This window comes from Equus caballus, chromosome 3 (genome assembly GCF_041296265.1).
Source record: "Equus caballus isolate H_3958 breed thoroughbred chromosome 3, TB-T2T, whole genome shotgun sequence".
Taxonomy (NCBI): domain Eukaryota; kingdom Metazoa; phylum Chordata; class Mammalia; order Perissodactyla; family Equidae; genus Equus; species Equus caballus.
In genome coordinates, this window is record NC_091686.1 from 92,721,257 (window position 1) to 92,745,653 (window position 24,397).

A 24,397-nucleotide genomic window follows, 5' to 3' on the forward strand; every position below is an offset into this window, starting at 1 on the left:
GTGGACTCAGGCCCTTGCACTGTCACCAGCCAGAGCACAGGAATAGTCCTGATCAAAAGAGCATGAGATGATAGGAGAGGACAGGTTAAGCTGCTCTGACCTGTGATCCCCACATTATAGGGACCTTAACAAAGCAGACACATGTTTCTCATTTACCCAAGAGTCCAGAGATGCGCATTCCACGGCTGTAGCAGGACTCTGCCATTCTCAGATAGGGCCTCCTCCTCTGGGGCCAGGCACCTGCTTCAGTCCTCGTCAGCTGGCGGGCAGGGAGAAAGCGCTGGGGGAGCCCTCATGCCTTTCTTTCAAGGTGTGAGTCAGCAGCAGCACACACAGCAGTCAGCTCACATCCCAGGGGCAGAACTTAGTCACTTAGCCATCCCAAGCTGAGAGGAGGCTGGGAGATGTGGCCTTTCCCAGGTAGAAAAGGCTGTGGAGAAATCAGAGCCTTCATGTGCTGCTGAGGAGAATGTAAAATGGCTCAGCTGCTTTGGAACAGCCTGGCAGCTCCTCAAAAAGTTAAACGTAGAGTTACCATTGGATCCAGCCATTCTGCTCCTAGGCACATGCCCAGATGAAATGAAAACATCTGTCCACATGAAAATTTATCCACAAATGTTCACAGCAGCGTTATTTGTAACAGTCAAAAAGTGGAAACCTAAATGTCCATCGACTGATGAACAGATAAATAAAATGTGATAATGCCATACAATGGAATGCTATCTGGCAATAAAAAGGAAGGAAATACTGAAACATAGTACAACATGGATAAACCTTGAAAACATGCTAAATGAAAGAAGCCAGTCACAAAGGGCCACATACCGCATGATTCCATTTATATGAAATGTCCACAATAGGCAAATCTCTAGAGATGGAAATTAAATAAGTGATGGCCAGGGGCTGGGAGGAGATGAAGGGTAACTCCCAAAACGTACAGGGTTTCTTTTTGGAGTGATGAAAATGTCCTAAAATTGATTGTGGTGATGGTCGCACGACTCTGTGACTATACTAAAAATCATTGAATTATACACTTTAAATGAGTGACTTGTATGTTATGTGAATTATATCTCGATAAAGTTGTCCTACCTCACCTCCAACAAAACAGCTGTGGGAACACCCAGCAAAAGTGCCCCATTGACTAGCACATAGAGCTCATGTAAAGGTGCCACCCAAACTTGGCCTTAAGTAACCAAGTCAGATGAAGGAAGGTGGGGGTGTACTGGCAGATGCTGGCTTCCATTGGGTCCCCTTTCCCAAGGCCCTTTGCTTAGAAAATGTTGCATTTGCTTGAGTACTGTTGATGCACTCGGAGCTGGGGAATCTTTGGAGAGAGCAGGAGAAAGGAGTACGATGGTCCGATAGTCAGGACATCACACTACATCTCTGTATGTTCCTGTGGAAGGAGCTGGCATTTCTTTTAAGCAAACATGAGAAATTAAACGTCTTGTTTTCTGGGGTTTTAAAGATCAGTCTGGGTACAGCCCTTACGGGGTGATTTGGGCCCACATTTGAGAGTGATAAATAGCTTGAGGACTTTTCTCAGTTGTCCCTTCCATCCACAGGAATGGATACCCTGAACAATGCCATAGAAAGTCTCATGACCTCATCTGACAAGGAGGACTGGCCGTCAGTGAACATGAACGTGGCCGATGCTACTGTGACCGTCATCAGTGAAAAGGTACAGAGGGTTGTAGGTGCCATTGGCCTGTGTGGGCGGCAGTGAGGTTTGGGACACAATAACTTTCCGTGAAACTTAGACACAGAGCCATGTCTCGACCTCTGGGGAGTTGTGCTTGCTTGTGATTAGAATAGCCTACATTTGGGAAAAAAAAAAAGATTTTTCCCCTTGTGTCTGGATCTTTGCACACCTTTGCTTTCCTGGACTCAGAAGCTCCTAATCTGGTGCTCCTGATTCTTTCTTCCTCATATGCCCAAGAGATTTAAATCGTTCACTGGAAGTGACTGTATGACGCTAGCAGTAACTCACTAATGGGGTTTGGTTTTCTGGCCAGTCACTCTCCAGGCTCCAGAATTGACTAGGCAGTTTTCTGGGGTTGGAGCACAGGAGACGCTTCTGTCATGGAAGGTCCTGTGGTTTGTTCTGTCAGTAGTAGCAGGGGCCATTGGTCATCTTGAGAGAGGCCAGCATTAGCCTCGACACAAACTATCCCAATTTTGTGGTTGAAGAAACTAAAGCACAGAGAGATTAAGTAACTCCCCAAGGTCACACAGTCAGAAGTAGTAAGGTCAGGATTCGAATCCAGGCAAACTCGCTTCCGACTCTTTACCACTTGTCTGCCTCTGTGAAGCAGCTGTCATGAAAAGGCCACAGTCTTTGGCCTGCTCTTGCTTCTGTCCACTAGCAGATCACCTTCAAGCCAGTTCACCTTCTAAAGAGGAGTGAGGTGCTCACTGACCCCAGCCGCCTCTCCAGCCTGCCATGCTGGGTTGTCTTCAAGTCTTCAGTCGTCATGCCCTTTCCCACCTCCACATCTTTGCAAGAGCTGCTCCTTCTGTGCTCCACCCCTTTGCCTACCCAGCCCCTACCCAGAGCTCAACTCAGATGTCATTTCTCCTAAGAAAACTTCCCGGCCTCTCAGACTAGTTTAGTTTTCTTGTTAAACAATCCCACATAACCTGAGTGAATATTTAATAATTCAAGATCTTAATGATCCAAAAGTCAACATTCTGGATGTGTTTACTAACTCAAAAGTTGCATATGATTGCTGCAAAGGATGTGGCGTTCATAAGAATGAATTCTGAGCATTTCTTTGCACTGCATCATATGGATACCATATGGATATCAGTTTGTGAAAAAGAAAAAGAAAATGACTTGGCAACTTTTTGTTTTACACAGAAATATGGTTCAACGTCCTGTTTAGCTTGGGAAGAAGAACTGGATGGAAAAGGATCCCATGGCTCTTTTTCTCTTGGTGCCCTGGGGTTTCCAGTGGGTTCCCCTGGGCAAATGGGTTTTGAGCCACTGGGTGCCCTGTATGAGCAAGATGTGAGAAATAGACATGACATTGTTCCTACCCTCGGTGGACTCACAGGCTTGCAACACAGTGGATAGGGAACAGAGCACACAAACCACGGTTGCAGTGTAGTTCGGAGCAAAATTAAATACCGGAATGAGACACTATAGCAGTGATGGCCTCTCCAGACGCATTTAGAAACTTGCCTCTTTAGAAAAATACAAGTCCTTTCTAAGTTCAGTCTGGCTATATATTTCCTAGTACCAGCTCCTGTATGCGGCCACTCTAAGCTTGATTCCATGATTTAAGAGCTGAACCTGTTTGTGACTATTGCCTGGCTTCCCAGAGAGCGTGGGCTGTGAACTATGTCTCTTGCAGAATGAAGAGGAAATCCTAGTGGAGTGTCGTGTGCGATTCTTGTCCTTCATGGGCGTCGGGAAGGATGTCCACACATTTGCCTTCATCATGGACACTGGGAACCAGCGCTTTGAGTGCCACGTTTTCTGGTGCGAGCCGAATGCCGGTAACGTGTCCGAGGCGGTGCAGGCCGCCTGCATGGTGAGTGATCCCACCACAGGGGTTCAACCCTCATGCCCCTGCCTTTGTTTTATATGCCATAAATTAGAGCAGAGTTACTAATTTAAAAGAAGACAAGTCTAATCTCTAAAGTACTGTTTTACCGTATAACACCCTCATTCCTGTGGACAGAGTCAGTTATGATGAGCAGTTTGCCATCTCAGGAGGCGAGGACACCTGAGAGCAGCAGCGCCGGGTGGAGCCAGATTCTGTGGGACTCCAGTAACATCAAAAAGGGTGATCTTCAAAACCACAAATTGAGGATTCTCAACTCTTGGTCCCTAATTAATTGGAGTATGTGGTCAGGAAATGTTGGTCATGCATGAGTGAGTTGGTGCTGTTTGGGACCAACTCAGTACTTTAAAAATAAAATGCAATGTATTGAGTGAGTTTTATTTTAGATAGTTTGTTTCAGTGACTTGTTCTTACATATTTTGTTTTCTTTCTATCTGTGAACTCAGTCCTTACAACAATCCTGTTAGGTAGTTGTTAGTTCTGTTTTATTTATGAGAAAACAGAGGGTCGGAGGAGAGAACGGGCCCTGGGGCACAGAGTTGGTAAGTGACAGAGCCTGCATTCAGTGCCAGGTCTTCCAGGTACCAAAGCTAGTGCTCTTTGCATCACATATATGATTTCAAACAAAGGTACTTCATCATTTATTCCGCAAATATCCTTTGAGCACCTATTATGCCAAGCACTGAAAAAGTTCTAGTAAAAATGAGGGGACTGTATGAATGTAGGCATCCAAACCTGGGGTGCTGGTATATTCTAGCAACAGCAGATTGGATTGGTGGAACCAAGTGGGAGGAGGCAAGGTCCACCTCATGAAAGGCCTGTGATGTCATACTAATGTGTTTATCTTCGGCAAAGATCATTAAGTGGGAGTGAATTGATCATGCTAGGTTTTAAAAGTGTACTCCGGAACAAAGGAAAAGAATGTGGAAGACGAGGCTGAGGTGGGGAGATCAGCCAGGAGGCCAGTTTACTGGTCCGGGTGAGAGCTTTGGAGCATCTAAATGGGAGAGTGGCCGTGGGAATAAACAGGAGCGGATGATTGGAGAGACGTTGTAGAGAATCGCCTGGCCTAGGCAGGAGGAATGCTGAATTTGAGGCACCTGTGCTTCATTTAATCACTCCATCATTTATGGGCTGGACTCTAGGAGGTTCATGTAGGACTGAGATATGATCCTTGCATGGTGGAGTTTAGGTATATGGGGGAGAAGGGTTAACCAAAATTCTGCTGTAGTGTAGAGAGTGCTATAACTAAAAGTATTAGACTGCTCTGGATTGAGAAGTGACTGGGAGAGAAAGGAGTGGGGACCCTGACAGTAGATAACTCATGAAGTCAGACAGTGAAGGGGTAGCTTGAAGCACAACACTGAGGAGTTTGCTCATTTGTTTTAGGATTGGGGAGATTCATGCATTTTTAGGCTGAGAGAAGTGAGCCAGTGAAGCTGGATTGAAATGGGGGTCATATAACATAGTTGAGGCAAGGTCTTGGTGGCAGATTAAGAGCCTGGGGTTGGGGCTTAGCCTCCCAGTTGGGTTAGAGCAACTTTGAGACTGGCCAGATGCTAAGAATCAAGACTAGGTGGAATTTAGAGTTGTGGGAGTTCTGGTTTTGTATATGCAGTACCTCGCTAGGTTAAGAATGAAGAAAAAGGAAGAGGACGACGGCAGTTGGCAAAGGTGGGGAATGAGAAAAGAGAGCCAATCGACTGTGATCTTAAAAGCCACCTGTGAAATGGAGAGGGCAGGTGGGAGAAGGGATGGGAAGACCTGAACCTGTGCACGCAGTATCTGACTCCATTCTCACCACAGTCCTCTGTGAGAGGACAGTTTCCCCTTGTACCGTGGAGCCGAATTCTAACTCACAAAAGCCTGCATGGAAAGGAGCAGGGCCAGGCGGAGGCGAGTGTCAAGATGCGCCTCCTGACCAGCCGCAGGGAACTGAGATGGGATAGCCAATGAGGAAGTTCAGTTGAGCACAAATGGAGGGTGACTATTTAGGCATTTCATGAAATTGAAAAGGATCATAACAGATGGTTTTAGTCACAAAATGAATGGCTTTCAGCCTTAATTATACACTTTAAGTGCTGATGACAATTAAATAATTAGCTTTTATCAGTAGTTACCGTTTGTTTTCCAAATCCCAGTCTCATTTTCTTAGAAACAATTTTTACTCATTTGTTTACTGTTCTAATTGCATTAGGGCAACCAGCTGAAGGGGCTCAGCCAATCCAGTGTAAGACATACTGATAAAATCAAACCTTTCTTTACAATGCAAATCCAGAATTTGTAACTCAGTGGCCTACCTCTTGATTCATATCTGCACGATTCTCTGTCTGAAATATCTGTGCATGAATTTATACCAACTGAAAAATCTACAGCATTAACACATTCTTTTGAATCTACTAAATTAGTAGGCATATTTTGCAGCTGTGTGGTGTAGGCCCAGCTGAAGATACTTTGGTGAAATTTAGAATAAGAGCGATCGTTAATGAAATTGCTCAGGTGCATTTTTTTTAATTGAGTTCATAATAGTTTACATCATTGTGAAATTTCAGTTGTACATTATTTCTTGTCTGTCATCACATAGATGCTCCCCTTCAGCCCCTGTGCCCACCCCACACCCCCCTTCCCCTGGTAACCACAGATGTGTTTTCTTTGTCCATGTGTTTGTTTATATTCCACATAGGAGTGAAATCATCAGGTGTTTGTCTTTCTCAGTCTGGCTTATTTCACTTAGTATAATTCCCTCCAGGTCCATCCATGTTGTTGCAAATGGGATGATTTTGTATTTTTTTCTGGCTGAGTAGTATTCCATTGTATATATTTACCACATCTTCCTTATCTAATCATCAGTCAGTGGGCACTTGGATTGTTTGCATGACTTGGCTATTGTGATTAGTGCTGCAGTGACCATAGGGGTACATATGTTACTTTGGATTGTTGATCAAGTTGTTTGGGTAGATACCCAGTAGTGGGCTAGCTGGGCCGTATGGTAGTTCTATTTTCAGTTTTTTGAGGAATCTCCATACTGTTTTCCGTAGCGGCTGCACCAGTTTGTATTCCCACCAGCAGTGTATGAGGGTTCCCTTTTCTCCACACCCTCTCCAACATTTGTTATTGTTAGTCTTAGTGATTATAGCCATTTTAACAGGTGTAAAGTGATATCTTAGTGTAGTTTTGATTTGCATTTCCCTGATGATTAGTGATGTTGAACATCTTTTCATGTGTTTATTAGCCATCTGTATATCTTCTTTGGAAAAATGTCTGTTCATATCCTCTGCCCATTTTTTGATCGGGCTGTTTGCTTTTTTGTTGTTCACTTGTGTGAGTTCTTTATATATTATGTAGATTAACCCCTTATTGGATATATGATTTGCAAAAATTTTCTCCCAATTGGTGGGTTGTCTTTTGATCCCAGTGTCTTTTGCCTTGCAGAAGCTCTTTAGTCTGATGAACTCTCACTTGTTTATTTTTTCTTTTGTTTCCCTTGTCTGAGAAGACATGGTATTCAAAAAGATCCTTTTAAGTTCGACGTCAAAGAGTGTACTACCTATACTATCTTCCAGGAGTTTTATGGTTTCAGGACTTATCTTCAAGTCTTTGATCCAATTTGAGTTTCTTTTTGTGTATGGCGTGAGATAATGGTCTACTTTCATTCTTTTGCATGTGGTTGTCCAGTTTTCCCAATACCATTTATTGAAGAGACTGTCTTTTCTACATTGTATGTTCTTGGTACCTTTGTTGAAGATTAGCTGTCTGTATATGTGTGGTTTTATTTCTGGGCTTTCAGTTCTGCTCCAATGATCTATGTGCCTGTTTTTGTACCAGTACCATGCTGTTTTAATCACTATGGCTTTGTAGTACATTTTGAAGTCAGGGATTGTGATGCCTCCAGCTTTGTTCTTTTTTCTCAGTATTGCTTTAGCAATCCGAGGTCTTTGGTTGCCCCATGTGAATTTTAGGATTCTTAGCTCTATTTCTGTGAAGAGTGTCATTGGGATTCTGATTGGGATCGCATTGAATCTGTACATTGCTTTGGGTAGTATGGACATTTTTAACTATGTTTATTTTTCCAATCCATGTGCATGGAATCTCTTTCCATCTCTTTATGTCATTATCTATTTCTTTCAATAATCTCTTAGAGTTTTCATTGTATAAGTCCTTCACCTCCTTAGTTAAATTTATTCCTAGGTACTTTATTCTTCTTGTTGCGATTTAAATGGAATTGTATTCTTGAGTTCTCTTTCTGTAAGTTCATTATTAGAGTCAGAAATGCAACTGATTTTTGTAAGTTGATTTTGGACCCCGCAACTTTACTGTAGTTGTTAATTATTCCTAATAGTTTTCCAATAGATTCTTTAGGGTTTGCTATAGATAAGATCATGTTGTCTGCAAACAGTGAGAGTTTCACTTCTTCACTTCCTATTTGGATTCCTTTTATTCCTTTCTCTTGCCTAATTGCTCTGGCCAAAACCTCCAGTACTATGTTGAATAAGAGTGGTGATAGTGGGCATCCTTGTCTTGTTCCTGTTCTCAGGGGGATGACACTCAGTTTTTGCCCATTGAGTATGATGTTGGCTGTGGGTTTGTCATATATGGCCTTTATTATGTTGAGGCACTTCCCTTCTATGCCCATTTTGTTCAGAGTTTTTATCATAAATGGCTGTTGGATCTTGTCAAATGCTTTCTCTGCATCTATTGAGATGATCATGTGGTTTTTATTCCTCATTTTGTTAATGTGGTGTACCACATTGATTGATTTGCGGATGGTGAACCATCCCTGTGTCCCTGGTACAAATCCCACTTGATCATGATGGACGATCTTTTTGATGTGTTGCTGTATTCAGGTTGCCAATATTTTGTTGAGGATTTTTGCATCTATGTTCATCAGCAATATTGGCCTATACTTTTGCTTTTTTGTGTTGTCTTTGTCAGGCTTTGGTATCAGAGTGATGTTGGCCTTGTAGAATCTGTTAGGAAGTGTTCCATCTTCCCTAATCTTTTGGAATAGCTTGAGATGGATAGGTATTATATCCTCTCTGAAAGTTTGGTAGAATTCCTCAGGGAAGCCGCCTGGTCCTGGGCTTTTATTCTTTAGGATGCTTTTGATTACTCTTTGAATCTCTTTACTTGTGATTGTTCTATTCAGATTCTCTATTTCTTCTTGATTCAGCTTTGAGAGGTTGTAAGAGTCTAAGAATTTATCCATTTCCTCTAGATTGTCCATTCTGTTGGCAAATAGCTTTTCACAGTATTCTCTTATAATCCATTGTATTTCTGTGGTATCTGTTGTTATTTCTCCTCCTTCATTTCTAATTTTATTTATCTGAGCTTTCTCTCTTTTTTTCTTTGTAAGTCTGGCTAGGGGTTTGTCAATTTTATTTATATTCTCAAAGAACCAGCTCTTTACCCTCATACACTGCTGGTGGGAATGCAAACTGGTGCAGCCACTATGGAAAACAGTATGGAGATTCCTCAAAAAACTAAAAATAGAACTACCATACGATCCAGCCATCCCACTACTGGGTATTTATCCAAAGAGCTTGAAGTCAGCAATCCCAAAAGTCCTGTGCACCCCAATGTTTATTGCAGCACTGTTTACAATAGCCAAGATGTGGAAGCAACCTAAGTGTCCAGGAACAGACGAATGGATAAAGAAGATGTGGTACATATATACAATGGAATACTACTCAGCTGCAAAACAGAACAAAATCATTCCATTTGCAATAACATGGATGGACCTTGAGAGAATTATGTTAAGTGAAATAAGCCAGCGAGAGAAAGATAATCTGTGTTTGACTCCACTCATATGAGGAATTTAAAACTATGGACCAAGAACAGTTTAGTGGATACCAGGGGAAAGGTGGGGTGGGGGGTGGGCACAAAGGGTGAAGTGGTGCACCTACAACATGACTGACAAACATTAATGTACAATTGAAATTTCACAAGATTGTAACCTATCAATAACTCAATTAAAAAAAATTGAAAAAAATAAAAATAAAAAAAATAAATAAAAAGAACCAGCTCTTTGTTTCATTGATCCTTTCTTTCTATTGCCTTTTTTGTTTCAATAGCATTTATTTCTGCTCTGATTTTTATTATTTCTGTCCTTCTGCTGACTTTGGGCTTTGTTTGTTCTTCTTTTTCTAATTCAAATAGGTGTAGTTTGAGATTGCTTATTTGGGCTTTTTCTTGTTTGTTAAGGTGAGCTGGTATTGTGATGAATTTCCCTCTTAATACAGCTTTTGCTGCATTCCATATGAATTAGTATGGTATGTTTTCATTTTCATTTGTCTCCAGATATTTTTTGATTTCTCCTTTAATTTCTTCAGTGATCCACTGCTTGTTCAATAACATGTTGTTTGGTCTCCACATCTTTGCCCTTTTCTCAGCTTTTTTCTTGTAATTAATTTCTGGCTTTATAGCATTGTGACCAGAAAACATGCTTGTTACTATTTCAATCTTCTTAAATTTATTGAGGCTTGCCTTGTTTCCCAACATATGGTCTATTCTTGAGAGTGTTCCATGCACACTTGAGAATAATGTGTATTCTCCTGTTTATGGATGGACTGTTCTGTATATAAGTCCAACTGTTCTTGCTTTTCATTTAATTCCACTGTTTCCTTGTTGATTTTCTGTCTAGATGATCTGTCCATTGATGTGAGTGGAGTGTTGAGGTCCTCTACTATTAATGTCTTCATTTAGGTTTGTTAATAGTTGCTTTATGAACTTTAGTGCTCCTGTGTTGGGTGCATAGATATTTATAAGTGTTATTTCTTCTTGATGTAGTGTCCCTTTGATCATTATATATTGCCCCTCTTTATCTCTCTTTACCTGTCTTATCTTGAAGTCTACTTTGTCTGATATAAGTATTGCGACACCTGCTTTCTTTTGTTTGCCATTAGCTTGGAGTATCGTCTCCCACTCCTTCACTCTGAGCTTGTGTTTGCTGTTGGAGCTGAGATGTGTTTCCTGGAGGCAGCATATTGTTGGGTCTTGTTCTTTAATCCATCTCACCCCTCTGTTGTCTTTTTATTGGAGAATTCAATCCATTTATGTTTAGGGTGATTATCAATATATGAGGGCTGAATGCTGCCATTTTATCACTCATTTTCCAATTCTCCTGCATTTCCTTTGTTTCTTGTCCTGTGTATTTTGGTCTACCAATTGAGTTATATAGTTTTTTATGTTATGTTTCTTTGTTTTCTCCTTATTTATTATTTGTGTCTCTGTTCTGCTTTTTTGTTTAGTGATTACCCTGAGGTTTGTATTCAAAATCTCGTGGATAAGATAGTCCCTTTTCTGATGGCCTCTAATTTCCTTAGACTAAACAGATTCAGTCCCTTTCCTCTCCCCCTCCTAAGTCCTCAGGTGCACTTTTGATTCACACTGGATGAACCTAACTAACATTAGAAATTCCCAGTCCAGTGTCCCATGTTGCCACACCTGCCCATTTATAAATCCATGCTTTGTAAGAGTGTGGTTTTGGTTGTGAGGCAGACCTAGCAAGATACCTTACATAGAGGAGACATGATAAATCATTTTTCATGTGATTAGGTTGAAAGGGACTAGTTTTGTGGCCTTTGGGCAATGACAAAACCTTGTGACACAGAGTCTTGCTGTAAACAGGTTATGCCTCTCAGGGGAAACATCAACTTTTTTCACAACTGTACTAAAGAACCTATTAATATTTAAGTAGATTTCTAAAACTCAGCCATGGAATTAATTAAAATGCTCAGATTAGGAAAAAACATTTGATAAATTTTTTTCTTTTTTAGATTTTATTTTTCCTTTTTCTCCCAAAGCCCCCCAGTACATAGTTGTGTATTTTTAGTTGTGGGTCCTTCCAGTTGTGGCATGTGGGACGCCACCTCAGCATGGCTTAATGAGCAGTGCCATATTGGCACCCAGGATTCGAACCAGCGAAACCCTGGGCTGCTGAAGCAGAGTGCGTGAACTTAACCACTCAGCCACGGGGCCAGCCCCACATTTGATAAATTTTAACCTTCTTATCTAATTTTGAAGAATTATTTATCTTTGCATTAATACAAAAGTGGGGGGATTATGTTATATGTCTGAAGGATAGAAACTGTCCGTGATACCAGTGCTAATGGATTTTTAAAAATTAATCCATTAGGGGGGCTGGCCCTATGGCCGAGTGGTTAAGTTGGTGCGCTCTGCTTCAGCAGCCCAGGGATTCACAGGTTCAGATCCTGGGTGTGGACATGGCACCACTCATCAGGCCATGCTGAGGCAGTGTCCCACATAGCACAACCAGAAGGACCTACAACTAGAATATACAACTAGGTACTGAGGGGCTTTGGGGAGAAGAAGAAACAAACAAAACAATTAATCCATTAGGATTTAGACTTGTATATAAAATGTATCCTTAAATCTTAATACATCATTCTTTGTATTAAAGCAGGAAATAGAGGAAAGAACAAACATTTATGAACGCCTTCTGCATTGCTAGGCCTATTTTAGGCATTTTGACAAGTATTCCTTAATCATAACACCCTCTGTAAAGGTCCCCATTCTTCAGCCATTTTACATTGAATCAAGAGGAAGGCCACTGAGTTAGAGATGCTGGATTCAGGGTGTAAAGAAAAGTTTGATTTTATCAGTGTGCCTTACACTGGATTGGCTGAGCCCCTTCAGCTGTTGCCCTAATGCAATTAAAACAGTAAGAAATGAATAAAAATTGAGGCTCAGAGAGATTTGATAATTAGCCTGGGCTCATACGGTCCACAGGTGATGGAGCCTAGCTTCAAACTCTGCCCTTTCTACTGTGCTCTCCCTCAACGTGAGCACTTACCTCATGGACACAGATGCACATGTCTCTGAGGAAGGATTTAACTGTCTCTCCCAATCCTTTTTCTTTTCATTAGCTCTTTGAATATGAGCTGTATTAATTGCAGCCTGTCAATATAGAGAACAAATAGACAGTAGAGGATGGAAGAAAAGGGTGGCAAAAGCCACAACACCTTTGCTGAGCCTAATGATCTTTTAAGAGAATTTAAAACACCCACATTAAGAAAAAAGTTAACTTACTCTTGGATTTATGTTTAGGAGCTAGGTTGTTAACTTTTGAGACGTGATAACCTAACTAATGTGATGAGTTAAAATCACGTTCAACAAGAGATGATACGTTATTAACGCCCACAAAACGTTTTTTCATTCCAGTTACGATACCAGAAGTGCTTGGTAGCCAGGCCGCCTTCACAGAAAGTTCGACCACCTCCTCCGCCAGCAGACTCAGTGACCAGGAGAGTCACAACCAATGTAAAACGAGGGGTCTTATCCCTCATTGACACTTTGAAACAGAAACGCCCTGTCACAGAAACGCCATAGCTGCATATGTTAAAGGATTCTCTACTATTTACCTGAAGACTGAACAGCTACACTAAAGAAGATGAACTGATGTCTGGCCTTCCGTTCAGTTGCTGATGCTTTGTCTTCAGAGAATTTATTCCTAACCAGTGTTAGACAAGCATGATCTCTCGTCTCGCCACCATCATGTGATATGAAAAGAAGCATGACTAATTTTTTTTTGCTGTCAGTAAGTTACATCATGAGCAGTGGAAGGTCTTTTTCTTATTGTAAATATCGTGAACATTGCTTCACACACACAGAGAAGGATGTGGCCACACCCCTCCTAGTGAACTAATCCTGAGTCCTTGGAGTGAATGACGTCTGAGGTAGTGTCACCATCGTCTTGACTGGATCTGTCACAAGCAACCTTTAAGTCCTACGGCACTTCACCCTGTTTTCAACGTTGGAGTAGACGCTGTGTACCAGACACATTTGAATTGCTGTAAGAATAGGATGACCAGGTTTTGTTTTCGTTTTTCATAAAATTGAACCTCTAGGTTGACAAAATTGGCTGTTGGCATCAGTACGGAAACAAACTGGCAGCTTTCCTTGGCGAGCTGTTTGACACATGGACACCATTTCATGTCTACAGCTGTTTGTGGGATGTTGGGGGAAAAAAGTGAAACTTCAAAATCGAAAAACAGACTAAATTTCAGAAATCAAAATCAAACAAAAATAGCCTTTCTTTTCAGATGGTTTTCAAAGTGATTATTAAGAAAAAGAGATTAACAAAATCATAACGCATTTCGGGTGGGACATTTTTCAAACTTCTGCCTTATACTGTACAATGCAGCTAGAGAATTATAGTTCACTATGGCCATTCTCTACTTAAACAATATTAAAATGAAATGCTCCTCGTCAGCCTTTCATCCTTAGGAGTTTGATAATTAGCCAATATGCAATTTGGAGTTGAGGACATACCATTTCTATTTTAGATCTCCACCACCACATTATTTTGTTAGTCCGCCGCCTAGGTAAGCATCTGCTAGGATCCTGCATCTAGCTCAGTCTTACCCTGATGCTTTTTGCCCAGAAAGCTGTCTATCCATCATGTATAGTCCATGGCAACAAATTACATTAAATCGAACCTTTCTTGAATTTTATGTATTTAATATTAGAATTTGTTGCAACTCTACTAGATATATTTTTAAATTTGTATTTTTTTCCATTTTATTTCCAAGATTTAAAAATTTATCAGAGCAAAATATACATAGGAACAATGGACTGTTTAACAAGGTTCCCAAAAATAGCACTTTCCTGCTTCTCTCTCTATAGATAAAGGAACTTAGCTGTGAAGATTACATAGGTTTAGACTCTTGTTGACATTGTTGTTTTAAAAGGAAGTTGCTAAGGAGATCAATCTAAACACTGGTCTTGTTTCCTTTTTAATGTCAAAATTAACATTTTATAACATTCAGTTATAACAGTAATGCTCTATGTTTATCCACTTTTATGTACTTGTCAAAATGGTTTCCACATTCTTATCACATTTGAGCCTTATAAGATAGAGAAGATACTAAACACATTTGAGAAATGAAAATATGAAGTACCAAGAGGCTCAGTCATTTAGCCTAAGATCTCATGAAAGTTAGTGAGAAAACCAGGACTAGGGCTCACACTTCCCAACTCTAAGTTATGCTGCTTCCACACCAGCCAGCAAGAGTCTTTCTGGAATTACTCCGGGCATATCCAGCTGTTGTCAGGAAATCTTAGGATTCCCTGTATAAGTAGGGCAATGTGTCCAAATTACTCACGCAGTGCTGTCAATTACAAGACGCTTGTCCTCTCTGTCCAGCACTGTTTTCCTGCCGTGTGCCTCAAACCAGTTGTGGAGGACAGGATTCTACATGCAGTACAGCCGGTTCAACCCACAAGATTTTCCAGGGATGTCACATATGGTAGACATAATCCTAACTCGTGATACTTCGCCACCAGGGAACGTGATGGAATGACTAGGTGGCTTCCTCCCTCCGTCCCCTCTCAGAATTCTGGAATTATTTGCTAGCACCCTAGTGTTGTGACAAAAAAGATGACACTCTAGAAATGAATTATACTTCTCACCAGCCTATATACTGTTCTCTCTGAAGTAACCAATACCATCGTAAGAAATTATTGCATTAGGAAAATCCTTACTGTGCCCTTTGAAAGCTGTTCACAATTCAATCCTGATGATCATTCATCTTGATCTCCACAGTGAAATGTTTGAGTGTGATAAACCTCAAAATCCTGAACAAGTCATCCACTCTTGTATTGGAACTCTCTACTGTTCGTTTTTCAAGGCATACATTTATTTGTTTTCAGGATCAAGAGTACTGAGCTAGCTTTAAGTAGCAAACTGATTTATATATGCAATTATAGGATGCATTAAGATGAATGATAGCCTTTACATATTGAAAACTTTACTGCAGATATTTTCATTTGAAAATAGCTTTGCATACTAAATGCAATTAATTTTGTAAAATTAATTATGTTAAACAGTATGTTCAGACACTTCCTGCCATGGCCAAAAAGTACGTATGAGAGTCCGTGTGTCTTTTTCTGTGAAAGGGTGCCAGTGTGTGACCTGATGACGTAGTGAGACTTCAGTTATCTATGCATTCTTTATATCTGTGATTCGGTAAACAGGCAGCCACGTTCACTATGCCTTGGATGTCTTATCATTTTTTTAATTAATCTGTTAAATACAGCTTAAAATATTTTTATTTTATTTATTCTATTTTTACTGAAATATACTGCATTATTGTGTTAATGTATTATCTTTACTGGATATTATCTCACAATGTATCCAGGCCTAAATAATCTCAGTGAACTGTATACATTGCCTAAAAGGTGGTTTTGTAATGATTTATAGTCACATTTTTATTGGAATATGTAGAAGACAAAATGCTTACAGTTCCTTTTATTTTTTAAAAGCAGCTAGATAGACGCAGACTTGCCACCTCATGTCTGTGCTCCTTGGCAGCATCAAGGGGAATAGCCAACATGCCTATGGCTAGAAACTTTACTTTGCAAACTCAAGCACTGCCTGGTGCTTCGTTTTTATATCCTTCACGACACGTGTGATCTCATCTGAAAGACACATGTCCACATGCCCTCTGTTTCCCCCTGGATATAAGATTACCCATATCTAACTAGGACCATTGTTTTTTGTTTGTCTCTGTCTTATTGCATGAAGGGACATTAGACCCATTTCCATTAAAATAAGTTCTTGGTGATAAACTGTTGGCACTGCTACTTTTTAAAAAGTCCACTTTCTGATTTTATGATAGACATTTGTAAGGCGATCCTACACGAGGTTGGTTGCTAGAAGCCCTAAATCTTTCCTCCTTTGCTTGTATGACACACTCATTTCATAAGTGTTGCAACACAAATTCAAGATGTTGTAAACCATAAGAAAAACATTTCCCTAACTGATATTAGTACAATTTAACTAGTAAAATCATTAGCACTCTAGTTTGCCAGGCTGACTTAACATAATACAGAGCTAACGTGTGTTATACAGCCAGTAAAATGAAGTGAGTTTATTTCAGCTTCAGGGAAAAGGTCCTGCTCACACTTCATCAGTGAGAACACTCCCCTGCCGTCAAAGCAGCTTGTTTATCCCAAGAGAACGTTTGGTTTTGCTTTCTGCCCCTTTTGCTGTTGACCACTTTTACACATTTTAAATGTAATATGTTGTGAGAATAAACTTAGCTGCATAAAATGTTTGGCTCATTTATCTGACACCTCAGTCATATATCTCCAGGAATACAAATACCAGTTTAGTGTCTCCACCCTAGTCATTTTATTTTCAAATTTTTCTTACCTCCAAGTTAAAATCATTTTAGTAATGTCAAATTCTGCTTTGATTGCATATTTCCACCTGGTAAGAACTAGAAAGTAACTTTAAATTTTGAGTAGTTCGAGCCCGCCCTGGTGGCCTAGTGGCTATGTTTGGCCCACTCCACTTTGGCAGCCTTACTTTGGCCCACACCACTCATCTGTCCGTGGCCGTGCTGTGGTAGTGACTCACATACAAAAAGAGGAAGACTGGCAGTGGATATTAGCTCAGGGAGAATCTTCCTCAGAAAAAAAAAAAAAGTTCATCACACTGTCCTCGTTTGGTGATCAGGAAGGACAGCTGGCCTTCTGGACACAGAGGCCTGTTTCGTCACCATCTTGAGGCTTGTGTGAACAGTTTTTCTAGTATTAAGATAGTCTGTCTTTCATTTCCTTTAACAACTTGACATCAAAGAATAAAGGACAGAGTTGTACAGGCACTAAATCCAGAATGAAAGGTAACTGGAAGACTCAGTTGAATCTGGTTTAGTTTAAGTATGAGACATGGAAGAAGAGAAACAATCTAAAGGATGTACCCATTTTCTGTTCATCTTGCATTTCCCCCAGTAGTTTCTCTTTTTTACTCTGTCAAAGGCAGTTACTCTCAAGGAACAAAATTTCATTTGGTTTCAGATATTATAGAGTGGTAATAATTTCAGATAAAAATCTGAATTTTCTATTGGAGTATCTAAATACTAGTAATTTCATTGTTTTAGATTTTTGCAGCACTTTACTAAGTTCAAGAAAGAAAAATGTTGGTGTAATCAATATTCTTCTTCATTAGAATTCTCGCATATTGTTTTTATCCAAAGTATTTTTCCCTTTTTACTCTACCAAAGTATTTAAATAATTGCTCATGTCCTTCTTAGAAGATTCTTAAAGAAGAAAACTGCAAGCTTAATTAATGAATGGTTTAATTCAAAATCTCCATACACTTCTAAAGAGAAAAATAATTTAGCCACAAGATGCATGTTATGATACTGAAAATCAGTGGCTGAAGTTGTGACATGACACGAATCACATGCTGCTATAGAGATCAGAAAAACATGCTGAACTATTTCTAACAATGAGAGTTTTCTTTTTATAACTTACACAGAAAATAAAAATCTCAGACCTGCTACTGTTGGACAATGGAATACTTTTCAGCCTCAGGCAGGAGGAAGAGGACAGGAAAGGGAGAAACGATTCCTGGGATAAAATACCAGCTCTTCACCAAACACAGTTCAGTTCAGCTGCTCTGGCCCCCTAGGGGCATGGACTACTCTGAGCCAGCTAGAGAGTGGGAGTAAGAGGAAACAATATAATTTTTAGAGCAAAGAGATATATAGTTTTTGATTTTTGAAATGAGTAAAATAAGGTGAGCATTTAAAACATTTCTGTACTTTTTAAGAGTCGTAATTAACATGAGAATTCTTTTGGGATTTAAAATATAATAAGCCTGGTTCAAGTATAAAAAGTCTTGTTTCCTTCACTGACATTTTACTGATAAATGTAAAATCTGAAGCTTAAAAAAAATTATTACTACTAAAATTCATTTTTAAATTTTCACTTCAGGTGAGGAAATAAAGAATAAAATACTAGAGCTAAAATAGACCTAAATATTCATTTTGAAGAGGATAATATTTTACTAAAATCATGCTACCTGAATTGAACGTGAGAAATTTACATAATGTGTTCAACACAACTGGATTCTGAAAACGGAACTTCAAATTCAAACTGTATGAATGTGTCTGTGGACATTTTTTAAAAACAATAGGATTTATAGTTGTAACTTATTTGATTTAATGTCAAACAATTTCTGCTGCCATGATGAAAAAAAAATCAAGAGACCCAGAAATGATCATCATACCAGTTCTTGGTAGGCAACTGATAATACATTCAAGATGAAGTGACTTTTAATATAATTAACATAGTGTTACAATATATTTTAATTGCGCATCAGAAATCATTTGCCAAAGTTAGATTACTGTGTGCCATTTGAAATGACTTGTAGATTTTACTGTTTCACCTGATCTTGACTAGAATTGGAAATTTTTATAGGTTTCTTCAACAATAGGAATCATTTGTGTTCAACACTTTTGCCTGTTCCTCAGAGTTATTACTGTTTAGATGGAAATTTGCTTACAGTCACTTTTTACATCAGTCTTTGTCATAGATAGAAGAGAGCTGGCTATTTTCAGTCTGCTCAGGATCCTTCCTGGATGCTCTTCCAATGAGAAACAGTTTTCGCTCTGTAAACAGACGTCTGAACTACCCGACCTGGAACTCCGCAACTTCCTGTTCTTCCTACTCACGCTCAGTCACATTACAAAAACTCCTATCTGTTTAAAGGATATTTCGATATTTAAGGGAAAAAAACCAACCTCGATGGTGATTGAAAATATTAAACCACAACTGACTAGACGCTGAAGAGCAATCTAAAGTCGGTGAGAGAAGGCCAGCATCATCTTTTCCTTATCTATGCTTTCTGATATATTGCCTCACACATTAAGTTTGAAAAGAGGTCTAAGGCAGATAGTGTTTCCCTTCCAGAAAAACTGTTGCAGCTTTCATTTAAAACTGGTGTCCTAAGTCCAGACTGAAAGCTAACAGCTGATACTGAGTCCACAACTGGACAGTCTAGAACAATCAGCACTGAGCTGTTGAAATCTCTGAATTCTGCTTTGCTTAATCGCCTACATTATTCTCATCTGTCTTAATTCTCTTGAAGGTAATATCACATTTAGAAGATACTAAGTGACCGAAAGGATGAGTATCTTGTGCAGGGATGTCTAAGTTTCAGAGAAATAGCAGACTTTGAACAAAATCAACTGCTCTTGACCCCTGTAAAAAACACAAGACAGTCAAAGCCATGGTCGAGAACGCCTGGGCAGGGAGGAAGATAAGTTTTCTTTAGGCTTTTCCCCTCTCCTGGATAATGATGGTGTGGGAAGGTAGCCGGACACAAGAGTCTTGGGTGCACCCCAACGACAGTAAAAATGTTGAGTTGGCATCTGAGCTCTGGTCCCTTGAGGACTTGGAAATGGCAACATTACTGGAGGCAAAACAATCTCTACAGGTTTCAGAGCAACCATTTTGTCTTCTGGTCGAGGTCTTAGGAAGTTTGTCGGCCGTTCATACGGTCTGGAGGAAGATGTGTTCTTCGTAAGTGTAGGCACTAAAGGATTGGTGGCAGGCTTGTTGGATTTTCTGACCTGTGTGGAAGAACCCACTTGAGTTACATTTTTCTGTTGAAGAGATGTTTTGGCTAATGTCTCTGACTGATTAGCATTTGCATTAGTTTCTTGATTCAGGAACTCAGCAATTTTCATTTGGATGCCGTTACTGTCAGTGGTGGAAGTTTTGGGGAATGATATTTTTGATTTTTTCTTCTTTTTCTCCCGTTTTGAAGATTTAGCCAACTCAATCCCATCCAGTAGACCCTTTGCTGCAGCGCGGGCCAAAACATCTTTCACAGACACTGTCTCAGATGGGTCCCGCTACAATTAAAGAAGCAGTTACTAAATGTGGGAGTTAGCTATTACTGTGTATATTACAAATATTTATCAATGTTTCAGTAAAAATAAGAGTATCCTTATTATACTAAAATCGTTTTTAGATCTTTGTTTCTAAGGTATCCCTTAAGCCTCAGCAAATGACTTTTTTTGTGCTTAAATTCCCCATTTGTGAACCTGATAGAAAAAAATTACAGAGCTTATTTCTTGCATATAAAGCAAGGTGAACTAGATGTTGACAAAGTGCATGGAGAGGTGGGAGTGGACAGCAAGCAAGGGAGGAACACTCAGGAGAAAGTATAAAGATAAAAATAGGGATTTTTTTTTGCCACACGGTAATAATTCTTTTTCCTCCCTTTGTCGATTATGAAATAAGCACACCATTACAAAATGTTCGCAAATTCCTAGGTTCCTTTTATGAGGCTTTGTTGTTTCTTAATTCCAAAGTATGCCATGGATTGAAATTTTTTTTCCTTACCTCCCTTGTTAGAACAGAAAGAAAACAACCATTGGTAATTTCGGATGGTTCCATTCTGAAAAATTTATCAGTAGACAGATGTATTTCCTTCAAGGAGCACAGTGGCAGGACGGGAGGACTAAGCCTGCAGGAGATATGAGCAAACAATTCACAGTTAGGATGGCTTATTTGCCAATCGAGGGGGACAGTAAATTGCAACCAATTTTCTTCTGTTAGGTTTTTCACCAATCATGTAAACAAAAATTCCAAATAAGGATAAAGTGCTGAAGAAGTATAATACTGTTCTAAATTTAAAAGTCCCATATTTCATATTAACTCATAATTTATTCTTCCTAAGTTCTCCATCTTTAAACAGCTATGCCAAGAATACCAACCTTCCAACAAATTAAAATCTCTTCCCCGAGTCATTAATATAACAAAAAAGGCTTCCATTATCAAAGCAGGTAAATATGTATAGTAATCACAAAGGTATAATCCAAAATATCCTTTACTTCCACATGTTGTCAAAATACAAAAAGTATAACTTCCTTCTTTTGGCTACTTTTCCACAACTACAATATAGACATGAGTCGCTTAATGACGGGGCTGTATTCTGAGAAATGCATCATTAGGTGATTTCATCGTTGTGCGAACATCATAGAGTGTATTAACACAAACCTAGATGGTATAACCTACTGCACTCCTAGGCTCTATGGTACCAATCTTATGGGACCACCATCATCGGTGCGATTTATCATTGACTGAAACACATAACTGTGTAAAAATATGACCTATCATTTTCACTACATTATTCTTACCAATCACTTTTTGAGTATTAATGGATGAGTTATGTAGTGTTAAAGAAAGCAAGTACATAACAACAACAGAAAGACTTTGTGTCAGAAATATAAAAATCTCTAATCACTAATATGTTTAAAATAAAATTCTGGGGGCTGGCCCCGTGGCCGAGTGGTTAAGTTCGCACGCTCCGCTGCAGACAGCCCAGTGTTTCGTTGGTTCGAATCCTGGGCGCGGACATGGCACTGCTCATCAAACCATGCTGAGGCAGTGTCCCACATGCCACAACTAGAAGGACCCACAACGAAGAATACACAACTATGTACCGGGGGGCTTTGGGAAGAAAAAGGAAAAAATAAAATCTTTAAAAAAAAAAATTTCAGTTTTTAAAAAATAAATAAATAAATAAATAAATAAAATTCTGGTTTTTATATTTAATTTCTCCTTCAATAGTAAGTGGTTCATTTTTAAATAATTCTCATATTCCCATACTTTTACAACTAAAATATATTTAATCAAAGCAATAAACACTTTTCCACATAAATTAAAATACCAGGAACTCTTATTAATAATTTTGTTTATTCTAAAATTTAAAACCATTATAAGTTTATATTTATTAATTCATTATTTGCTTACTATGTGCAAAGCACATAAATAAAATATTAATTCTCTTAAATAGTTTACAATTTAGTTGGAGAACCTAATTGGTTTGCAATAATATAAAGAAGACCAGCCATATAAAAATTGCATAAGAAATCCATTAAAACAATGAAGACCAAATAAGAATGTTGAGGGCAAGTAGAGACAAAATTATGTAGGAGTACAGAACAAGGTGCAACCAACCCTAGCCAGGGGAGAGAGCAAATGTGGGGACTTCACAGAGGAAGCGGCAGCAGTACTACGATTTGAAGAATGAGTAGGTTTCCAATAAGGTAAAGAAGGCGATTCTAGACAGAAAGAACAGGAACAAAAGCACATGTGTCATGAAAATGTATGTTCAGGGTACAGCAAGTATTTCCATGTGGCTGGGGTATAAGGTGAGTAAGGGGATGTAGAGGTCACAGGATGCAGGCAGACACACATGCCAAAGAGTCTGGCAAATGGTGGTACTTCATAAATGCTTATGCTGAACTAAGCTGAAATGTAATAGCTGTGGGGCCAGCCTGGTAGCGTAGTGGTTAAGTTCGTGCGCTCCACTTTGGCAGCCCAGGGTTCACTAGTTTAGATCCTGGGCACGGACCTACATACAGCTCATCAAGCCATGCTGCAGTGACGTCACACATACAAAACACAGGAAGACTGACACAGATGTTAGCTCAGCAAGAGTCTTCCTCAAGCAAAAAGATGAAGATTGGCAACAGATGTTAGCTCAAGGCCAATCTTCCTCACCAAAAGAAGGTGAAGAAAAAAAAAATATATATATATATATAATAGCTGTGTACATTCTAAAGGCAAGACAGCTAGTTGCTCCTATCACCAACCTTGTAACCAACAAACTGAATTTCTGAAGCCTATTCATATATGTTCCCCACACAAATAGAAATTATCAAAGAAAAATTATTTACTTATATATTAGGTAGAGAATACTCTCTGATAATTCTGAACAATTTAGAAAATATTTAGCTCCAGAAAGTAAATATGAAGGTTGGGATTTTTTTTTCAGTTTTAATTCACTGATACATTCCTAGAACCTAAAAGAGTGCTGGGTACATAGTAAGTATTCAATAAATATTTATTTAATAGACTATGATATATTTTAGCTACATATATGCTGTCTTTTATAATGCTAAAAATAATCCATAATTAAGATTGGTCAAGTTACTTTACAGAAATTGCCCCTACATAACAAAATGATTTCCACCCCAGCTTACAGCTCACATCTTTTAAGAATAAAATAAGTTTGTACCCAGAGTCTCACTCATACTTCACTTAGATATGACATATGGGATTTTTTGAATTGATGATATTTAGATGAGATTTTGGATTTGGAATTAATCCTGTAATGGATGAAGGCTTTTGAGGATGTTGAGGTGGATTGAGTGTACTTTGCACATGAGACAGACATCAATTTGGGGGGGCCAAAGTGTGGACTGTGGGTTGAACAGTGTCCCCCAAAATTCATGTCCACCCAAAACCCCAGAATGTGACCTGATTTGGAAATAGAATCTTTGCAGATATAATTAGTTAAGATGAGGTGATACTGGAGTAGGGTAGACCCTAAATCCAATATTGGCGTCTGTATAAGAGAGGATACACAGAGACGCACAGAGGAAGAAGGCCCTGTGAAGATGGAGGCAAACGTTGGAGTGATGAAGCTACAAGCCGGGGAATGCCAAGGATTGCTAGCAAACACCAGAAGCTAGAAGAGAGGTACAGAACAGATTCTCTCTGAGAGGCTCCAGAAAGAACCAACCCTGCCAACACCTTGATTTCAGACGTCTGGTCTCCAGGACTGTGAGAGAATCAAGTTCTGTTGTTATAAGTCACCAAGTTTGGGATAATGCGTTGTGGCAGCCCAGGAAAATAATATACATGGCAAAAGGAATTTTGCAGATGTAATTAAGGTCTCAAATTAGTTAACCTTAAGCTATTGGTATTATCTGGGTGGATCCGACCTAATCACATGAGCCCTTTAAATCCAGGTCTACAGGTCAGAGATGGAAGGAATCGGAGAGTCAAAGCATGAGAAGAGTATGAGGGACTATTGCTGGCTGGAAGATGGAGGAGCAACATAGCAAGGAATGAACATGGCCTCTAGAAGCTGAGCACAATCTTGGATTGATAACCAGCAAAGAAATGAGGACCTCAGTTCTACAACCTCAAGAATGGGGTTGGAAGTGAATTTTTCCCCAGAGTTGCCAGCAAAGAATCCATCAGGCTGACTTCCTGAGCAG

At 39.4% G+C, this 24,397-nt stretch overlaps 2 protein-coding genes across 61 annotated transcripts in view; one reads left to right on the top strand and one right to left on the bottom strand.

Moving 5' to 3' along the window:
* Positions 1–16,638, top strand: part of APBB2 (amyloid beta precursor protein binding family B member 2) — a 381,357-nt gene extending 364,719 nt beyond the window's left edge. For all 42 annotated transcript variants that reach the window (XM_070263912.1, XM_070263896.1, XM_070263903.1 and 39 more), the window contains 3 exons: positions 1,563–1,678; positions 3,354–3,533; positions 12,747–16,638. In XM_070263912.1, coding sequence (XP_070120013.1) covers positions 1,563–1,678; positions 3,354–3,533; positions 12,747–12,914 — 464 coding nt within the window. In that variant the 3' untranslated portion in view covers positions 12,915–16,638. The remainder of the gene's footprint in view (positions 1–1,562; positions 1,679–3,353; positions 3,534–12,746) is intronic.
* Positions 1–24,397, bottom strand: part of NSUN7 (NOP2/Sun RNA methyltransferase family member 7) — a 72,342-nt gene that overhangs the window by 15,597 nt on the left and 32,348 nt on the right. For 13 of the 19 annotated variants that reach the window (XR_011437614.1, XR_011437616.1, XR_011437620.1 and 10 more), the window contains 2 exons: positions 20,727–20,850; positions 12,379–12,482 (listed from right to left, as the gene is read on the bottom strand). Coding sequence is in view for 7 of the 19 variants with exons in the window: in XM_070263935.1 (XP_070120036.1) it covers positions 12,379–12,482; positions 20,727–20,850 (228 nt within the window). In the remaining 12 variants the exon portion in view is untranslated. Of the gene's footprint in view, positions 1–12,378; positions 12,483–17,651; positions 20,255–20,726; positions 20,851–24,397 lie in introns of those variants that run through there. The other 6 variants (XM_001494783.7, XM_070263931.1, XM_070263933.1 and 3 more) reach the window with 4 other exon arrangements.